At 48.9% G+C, this 8,578-nt stretch overlaps 1 protein-coding gene across 22 annotated transcripts in view; it reads left to right on the top strand.

Moving 5' to 3' along the window:
- The first annotated feature begins 94 nt into the window (after positions 1 to 94).
- The window catches only part of Madd (MAP kinase activating death domain), a 43,619-nt gene continuing 35,135 nt past the window's right edge, over positions 95 to 8,578 (top strand). For 19 of the 22 annotated variants that reach the window (XM_029474134.1, XM_029474133.1, XM_029474132.1 and 16 more), the window contains exons 1-6: positions 95 to 1,232; positions 4,657 to 4,799; positions 5,470 to 6,066; positions 6,751 to 7,054; positions 7,567 to 7,698; positions 8,098 to 8,211. In XM_029474134.1, the coding sequence (XP_029329994.1) occupies positions 4,741 to 4,799; positions 5,470 to 6,066; positions 6,751 to 7,054; positions 7,567 to 7,698; positions 8,098 to 8,211 (1,206 nt within the window). In that variant the 5' untranslated portion in view covers positions 95 to 1,232; positions 4,657 to 4,740. Of the gene's footprint in view, positions 1,233 to 1,678; positions 1,974 to 4,656; positions 4,800 to 5,469; positions 6,067 to 6,750; positions 7,055 to 7,566; positions 7,699 to 8,097; positions 8,212 to 8,578 lie in introns of those variants that run through there. The other 3 variants (XM_029474115.1, XM_029474114.1, XM_029474116.1) reach the window with 3 other exon arrangements.

The following is an 8,578-nucleotide window of genomic DNA, read 5'->3' as shown; positions in this document are numbered from 1 at the left end:
TCCTGCCTCTACCACTTCCTGTTTTCCCTCACTGAACCCCAAAGAAATTCTCCACTATCGCTTTGTGGCTTGGCTATAGAGTGCCTCAGGGCTGCCTCACCAATAGATGTGGCACTTGAAACAGGAAGGCCAAGATGAATATAGAACCAGGGAAGCAAATTTCCGGATCGAGACTGGGGCTGCCGCCCTGTCAGAGCAAGCCTGTGTCTGTTAGGATCTGCCATCAGACTCAGAGGAGAGGGGCGAATCACAAGCGACAGCTCCTGTTCACGGGGCCAGCGGCTTAGGTGCTCCTTCCCCTTTAATGTTCCAGGTAGGAGCAGGTGCTCTTCCTGTGGGGGGAGGAGTTGGATCTTCAGCAATAACTCAGCAGTACACTTCACGTGTGTGTGTGTGTGTGTGTGTGTGTGTGTGTGTGTGTGTGTGTGTGTGTGAAGTGTCTTACTTTTTCCATTGGCATCTGAAAAAGAGTACAGATTTAAAGACTCAGGGTCCGGTACTTCCTTTTGGGCTCTGGGCCCTATGGGACTGGAAGAAAAGTCCCGGTAGGGCCAGTGGAGGATGACAAATGTTTGAGTTGTCAAAAGAACTGGACTCCATTTCCCAGAGGGCATCGCGGCACCGTTCTCGGTTTCCCCTACCTTGGTGTAGGTAATACCCTGGCAGCTGAGGCCTGAAGTGCCCCCTGCCATTCCGACTTGGTAGGTTCCACCGACAGACAAGTTGGCCTTCCTGCCTGGGCGGCTGGGCACATCCAAACAGCGTGCAGGGGGAGCCATGGGAGGTTTGGCTAAACTGTCAGAAAGTCTTAGGGGCAGTTTATCTTGACAAGCATTTTCATATTGATCACCATTTTCATAAGAAGGACTCTATAACCAAGTCGAATTAAAAGCTATCTGAGCAACCAAAACAAAATGTGTTCCTGTGAGTCCTCCCCTTGACACCTACCTGGACTGGGCTGGCCCGGTGCTTCCCATCCCGTCCCCACTCCCACGACGAAAGGTGTGTGCGTCGCCGGGCTCCGCTCGGTGCAGCCCCGTCCCCCGCGCGGCGAATGGTACGGCCCCAGCCCCCTCCGCCGCCTCCTCCTCCCGCCTCGGGGCTGAGTGGTACGCGCCCCCCGGTGCAGACGCGGAACTGGAGCCCGCTCGCCACGGCGCCGGGCTAGGAAGCGAGGAGCGCTCCGCCGCCGGCCGGGAGACGTCGGGCGGGCCTGGCAGCCTCCTCCGAGAGTAGGTAGCGGAGCGCCCGCGGTCGGGAGCCCCGTGTGGGGCTTTGAGGGGGAACGCGGAGCCTGAGAGGAAAAGCGGCTCCGGGAGGAGAGGGTCTCTGAGGCGGCCCTGGAGGGGCGAGCGAGCGCGAGGGGGCGTGGAGCCTGCTGAGAAAGTGAGGCGGGGGTCGGGCGGGGAGCCCGTACGGCTGCCGGGCTGCGGGCCCGCGGGGCGGCTTCCCGGGTGGGGACGAGGAGCTGTCCAGCAGGTGAGGGGGCGGCCAGAGCTGTCCAGCCCCAGGCCCGAGGAAGGCTCCAGCGTCTGGCGCGTGTGCGCGTGCGTGCGCACGCCTTATTTTATTTTTTATTTTTTTGACTAGCGTTTGGAGAACCACGTTTGGTTCTCTAAAATAGACATATATGTATTTACATTTCATCCTTCAGTATTGGCCTGCTGAAGACTAGGCACACCATCTCATCACTGGCTGCAACTGCTCCCTTTTCCAGCCTCCCGCAGCTTAGTTTTTCGTGCTCACTCTTCCTTCCCCAGTCCTAACCATCGCTGGCTTCATTGCTCCAGTTCTTCCCCCATGCTGGACCAGTCTGCTGATGAGCTTGCAAGGTCACTGCCTGGGGAGGAGGAGGAAGGAGAGGAAGCCTCCGGTTGTGCTCACATCAGCAAAGATGTCATACCGTCCTTGGGTCGGGTTCTTGTGGTTTTTACTATGAGATCCTGCCCCAAATGAGGAGCGGAATCCACAGGGTTGGTAGTATGGCCATTGTAGGCTGAAAAGGCAGAGATTACCTAAAAGTCCGTGGTCTCTAGACGTGAGTGGTGATGTAGGATTATAGCAGAAAGGTGTGCATTTGGAGATTTGGACTACGACGGGACAAGAGCTCGGGGCTTTACATTAGTAAATAAGATTGAGGCAGGAGGTAAAGCCTGGGCCCTCTTGGTTGTGAAGACTGAATGAGTTAGAGGTGGTGTTAGAGGATTTAGAGTCTGTGGGGAAGGCAGAGAAGGACAGTGGTGATTATCTTTGTCGCCTGAGTATCTGAAGTCAGTGGCTATTGATGGGATACGAATTGAGCCTAAAAATACATTCTGCCACTGCTAGCTAGGATAGTCCCAAGGTCTCGGGTTCTTGCAGCTCTGAAAGGAAAACTGTAGAATATGGCAATTGACTTGAATTTGGAGAGGGGCTTCATCTCGCTAACACTAGAGAGGTCCCTATTAATTAATTTACTATTAAGAGAAAGCTTCAGCTTCTCTCTCTCTCATCTCTCTCTCCCCTCTCTCTCTGTCTCTGTCTCTGTTTCTCTGAGACTGTAGTCAGGAAGATGCTTCTGGTTTTCAGTGTAAACCTGTTTTAAAGATCCAACCTCTGGTCCTACAAATTCTGTTTTATGGTGAGGTGCTGTAATACAGAGGTGAATCTGGCTGGCTTATAGGTAGATATGTCCGTATAGAACCCAGTATGGCTTTTGCGTATGTCCTATTTCATAGCTTCTTTTCTCTTAGGAGGAAGGGAGCCCAGCTCTATAAGGGTGCTCCACTTTTCATGCAATATGATGTTCATGTGGTTGGGGGAACCAGAGGATTGTTTAGGACTCTTAAGAGTGATGAGTCCCAGAAATGACCGAATGTGTGGCATGCTCAGGAACTTGATGGTGAAGAACTATTTCTATTAAAAGCTGAACGTGGGATTAAAAAAAAAATTAAACACAGACAGAAGCGGAGATAACCTGATTCTTAGTAGGTGCTGTCATTGGAATCAGCATCTCCAGGGCTAGGGGGAATGAGATGCTATGGGCCATGGCTGGGTTTGGAGTAGCAGCTGCTAGCACGGTTTGGTCACCAAGCAGGGGAGGGGCTATGACTCTGCTATAAATAGTTCTGGGAGCCAGAGTCGCTATGGAGACAAAGCTGAATCCTATTACCTATGGGTCCTCTATTGGGAGCAAGGGGGAAAGAGGGAACTGTGTTTTAAGGACACCAGAGGTATTGTAACTAGGTCTTGTTTGTGGGTCGAGGAGGAAACAAAATAAAAGAACTAATTATCTAAAGCAAGTAGTGCCCACAACACAGGCAATATCTATGTCTGTAGTATGGGAGTCAAATGAAGTGCATATTTAGGTGTGTGTGTGTGCACGCGCGCGCGTGTGCATGTACAGTGAACAAAGTCTCAGGCCATAGAAGCAAAATCTTGGAGCCCTGGAAATGCCCTATACAGGAGTGAAACATTTTATTTAGAAGTCTATGAAAATCTAATAAGAAATATAGATTCTTTAAAAAGTATAATTGTTATCGCCTCTCAGCCTTTTGGCTAAGATCAAGTGTGAAAGATATTATTGTTTCTTTTATGCACGCGTGTGCCTGAGCGTGCATGTGTGCACTCTGTCAGTGTAGCACTGAGAAGAGCCACAGTTTACCGGGAAGTAGCATCACAGGCCGTGATGAGCCTCCCAGTGCCAGTATTCAGAGCTGAACCTAGGCTTTCTGGAAGAGTCATGAGTGCTTGTAACTGCTGGGCCATTTCTCTGGCCCCCAGGAAATAATTGATTCCTAATACATTTAGAAATTCCTTTAGAAACTTCCCCTAAATTTGTAGAAACCCTGGTATTTTTCAGTCCCTAATTCATAATCCCAGCAAGATAGAGAAAGACCAGGCCTCCTGGGAATGTATTGTATTACTGACTCTGATCCAGAGACCACAATAGTCAAGAGCTATGGTTCAGCACCAAGGGCAGAGGAGGCAGCAGTAGCTGCTTGGCCCCCTTTCTATCTTGAAGTGGGAAAACTGGTTAGAGATGAGACAGTTGGGACATGGATGTTTTCCATGTGAGATCACATGAACTACAGTATACAGCTGTTGTTACTGTCTGAGTGCAATTAACTGGAAAGTCTGTGTGATAGTTACCCCATCAGGCTGAATGCTACTCAATGAGACAGGATAATCAGGTTTCCACGAAGACGTAAAAGCCCATGTTAGTGCTGTACAAAGAATCTGCTTTTATCTTGATCCCCCCCTGGAGTAGTCCTGAAAGTGATTTTTTTTTGTTGTTATAATTCTTCACTCTAGATTAGACTGAAACAGAGTCTCAGAAACTAGGCTGGAGATGAACTAGCTAGAGTCTGAGCTGTTATTTTTTTCAGCTCCTCGTCTCCTTTTTGTGGTGCTGAGGATTGGAACCAGGGCCCCATCCATTCCAGATAAGTCCTTGATCACTAAGCGATAGCCTCAACCCTATTCCGTTTGAAATTTGACTCTGGAAGTTCATAAACGTAGACAGCCAGCAGGGAAAGCAAGCGTACGATTCTATCGTGAGTACAGAGGTGGAAGCCTCTGCCCTCCGCCCCTGACTGAGATGAACCTGAGAAGGGTGAGTCCCTTAGGCGTAGCACTGGGCATTTATCAGTACTTTCCCCCCTGTTGGATTTTCAGATTATATCAGAATTCCTCCTGGGAACGCTGGCTTCTTGCTCAGTGCCCTGAAGTTTCTCTGCGATGAACTGACAAATCGGAACCATGGTGCAAAAGAAGTTCTGCCCTCGGTTACTTGACTATCTCGTGATCGTAGGGGCGAGGTAACCAAGAAGACCGATATCTGTCTTGTTCTCTGTGGCAGCCACAATGTCTTGTTACTCCCAGACCTTATTTCCACGTTGCTTTGAATATCTTATTTTGTCCTATTGCTTTATGTTCTTGTTACATGTTTTGTGCTCCACTTTATGTATGCTATCTCTCATAAATAAATACATGCTGCCGGGCATGGTGGCTCACGCCTTTAATCCCAGCACTTGGGAGGCAGAGGCAGGCGGATTTCTGAGTTCGAGGCCAGCCTGGTCTACAGAATGAGTTCCAGGACAGCCAGAGCTACACAGAGAAACCCTGTCTTGAAAAACCAAAATAAATAAATGCTAAGTTATTTTAACTCATACTTTATGGGTTTTGAGAAAATATATTCTTTATAGCCCAAGTTTTCATAGTCTGTCAAAAGGGGAAGGCACCCTGTACTTCTCCGTCTATCTAGATCCCTATGGTAATTTTTTAGCTAAGGTGCTGATCATCTTGAGGTGTTAGTGATGATTTTCTTGTTGAAACTTTCAGGATAGTGTCTTCACGACAGTGTAGACTTCAGTCTGTCAGTTAAACTCTTTCCTAAAGTGCCTTTGAGCTTCATCTGTTGATTGTGGTTCAAGTGTGATAGTGTGTTCCATGCTGTTGGGTTGCTGAGTGTGCCTTTATGCCCTTCAGGCACCCAAGCAGTGACAGTGTGGCTCAGACTCCTGAACTGCTGCGGAGGTACCCACTAGAGGATCACCCAGAGTTTCCCCTGCCCCCAGATGTGGTGTTCTTCTGCCAGCCAGAGGGATGTCTGAGTGTGCGGCAGCGGCGGATGAGCCTTCGGGACGATACCTCTTTTGTCTTCACCCTAACCGATAAGGACACCGGAGTCACCCGCTATGGCATCTGTGTCAACTTCTACCGTTCCTTCCAAAAGCGAATGCCAAAGGAAAAGGTGGAAGGTGGAGCAGGACCCCGTGGGAAGGAAGGAGCTCACGCCCCCAGTGCCTCAGAAGAGGCTGCTGCTGGGAGCTCGGAGAGTGGCTCAACCTTGCAGCCGCCTAGTGCCGACTCCACTCCTGACGTAAACCAGTCTCCTCGCGGCAAACGTAGGGCAAAAGCGGGCAGCCGCTCCCGCAACAGTACCCTGACATCCCTGTGTGTGCTTAGCCACTACCCTTTCTTCTCTACCTTCAGAGAGTGTCTGTATACTCTCAAACGTTTGGTAGACTGCTGTAGTGAACGGCTGCTAGGCAAGAAACTGGGCATCCCTCGAGGTGTACAAAGGTACGGTTTGCTGCTCGTGCTCGGGAGGAAGGGAAAACATTAAGAGATTGATATGATTACTTCGTGAGAGGAAAAGAAATTTCCTCTAGGGCTGGAGAGGTGGTAAGAGCACTGACTGCTCTTCCAGAGGTCCCAAGTTCAATTCCCAGCAATCACATGGCGGCTCACAACCATCTGTAATGGGGTCGGATGCCCTCTTCTGGTGCGTCTGAAGACAAGTGATAGTATACTCACATATATAAAATAAGTCTTTAAAAAAAAAAAAAAGAAAAAGAAAGAAAGGAAGGAAGGAAAGAAGGGAGAAAGAAAGAAGGAGAGAGAGAGAGAAAGGAAGGAAGGAAGGAAGGAAGGAAGGAAGGAAGGAAGGAAGGAAGAGAAATTTCCTCTTCAGCTCCTTTGGGACTGTTTAAACGATTTAGTACCAATGTAAAGATTGCTGAGCTTGGACCTCGCACTGTAGCTGTATTTCTGAAATGCTGAGGAGTTTGATGTGGACATGGCGTTGGGTTCCACCACATATACTTTCTACACCCGTTTTTGTCATCATATATCCCCTCTGGTCCCATCTGACCTTAGGGCGTCCCTAGCATTACTCCTCTCCCTGTTATTATCGAGGTTTTATTGGGTGGCAGTGGTATCAGCTGATAACACTTATGTTTCTGATTCTTGCCATGTGTTCCTTAGGGACACCATGTGGCGAATCTTTACTGGATCACTGCTAGTGGAGGAGAAGTCCAGTGCCCTTCTGCAAGACCTTCGAGAGATTGAGGCCTGGATCTATCGGTTGCTACGCTCCCCAGTACCTGTCTCTGGGCAGAAGCGAGTGGACATTGAGGTCCTGCCCCAGGAACTTCAGCAGGCCCTGACATTTGCTCTTCCGGATCCATCTCGATTCACCCTAGTAGATTTCCCTCTTCACCTTCCCTTGGAACTTCTGGGTGTCGATGCTTGCCTTCAGGTGCTAACCTGCATCCTGTTGGAGCACAAGGTGAGAGGGCCAGCTCTGTAGACCTTTCTAGGGAGAGAGCTGCACACTCTGTTGGGAGCTAGGTCGTGAGTCCCTTGAGAACCAGGAAGTGTGTCCTTTCTGTTTTTTTACTTCTAGAAGGTAATGTGATGGCAGGCAGGCAGCAGGTACTTGGTACGTGAGTCGAATTATGATATTGGTGCCGTGTGGGATGTGCTTGGTTGAGTTCTTTGTTAGACTGAGTTAATTCTCTGGGATATCAGCTCTCCTTCAGGGTGTAGTCTTAGGACAGGGAGCGGCACAACTAAGAAGGTAGTGGTTCAAGAGAGGATTAATACGGTGTTTGGGTTGGAAGGTGACTGACAGGGCAGGGACTGGAGCCGTGGTGATTGCTGGGATAAGCTGCCACTGTAGGCTTGGTGAGTCTGAAATTAACCCAGAGCCCTGGGAGCTCTTTGCTAGTAAGCCTTGTTTTAGCCAGTAAGTAAGTAAGCTGGCTACTGAGTGACTTCTGGTGTGCCTGCCCACCTCAGGTGGTGCTGCAGTCTCGAGACTACAATGCACTCTCCATGTCTGTGATGGCGTTTGTGGCAATGATCTACCCCCTGGAGTACATGTTCCCGGTCATCCCGCTGCTTCCCACCTGCATGGCCTCAGCAGAGCAGGTGAGTCTCAAGGTGTCTTCTTGCCGGGATGGCGCTGGCTCTTGAGGGAGGGAAGCCATTCATCAGCGCTGTCTCTCTATCCCTCAGAACTCACTAGTTTGAAATTTTGGATGGGTTTGCACTGGTTCTATAGGAAAACTATGGAGTTTGACGTTTCTGTTTGTTACAGTTAGTGATTGTAGACTCCTTGCTATGGTGTGATAGGCATTAATATGCCGAAATGTATCGTCGTTACCTTTCTAAAATCTGAAAATTTCTAAATTTTGCAATACATCTATCTGCAGGTATTTTGGGAAAAGAATTGCCTGCATTTCCTTATCTAGAAAAATTCTGATGTGATTAAGCGCTCACAATAGGTCTTGTCTTTGTTTCTTATCCTCCTTTATCTCTTTTCCACAGCTACTCTTGGCTCCAACCCCATACATCATTGGAGTTCCTGCCAGCTTCTTCCTCTACAAGCTAGATTTCAAAATGCCCGATGACGTGTGGCTAGTGGATCTGGACAGCAATAGGGTGAGACAGTCAATAGGATAAGGGTCTAAGCCCAGTCTGTCATAACCACTCTTCTGGATTATTGCTATCGTAACACCCATTAAAACACAGTTCTCTGATGCTGCTTTGACTTTATTGGGCAGACGAGTTATAGAATTTAGTCTTGCCAGATTGAAGAGCTCCTCCTACATGCTCCAGGAGCTGTAAGACTGTTGTTACATTTGTGTGTGTATAAAGAAAGTGTAGATAATCCAGCACCAGTTTTCCTATGAGTTTCAAGTAGGAAGCTGTGTTCCAGTACACATTTAAATATATATTAACAAAAGCCAGGCAGTGGTGGCGCACGCCTTTAATCCCAGCACTTGGAAGGCAGAGGCAGGTGGATTTC

Source organism: Mus caroli, chromosome 2 (assembly GCF_900094665.2).
Source record: "Mus caroli chromosome 2, CAROLI_EIJ_v1.1, whole genome shotgun sequence".
Classification (NCBI taxonomy): domain Eukaryota; kingdom Metazoa; phylum Chordata; class Mammalia; order Rodentia; family Muridae; genus Mus; species Mus caroli.
The sequence above is the reverse complement of the archived record's forward strand: the minus strand, read 5'-3'. Positions and strand labels throughout refer to the sequence as shown.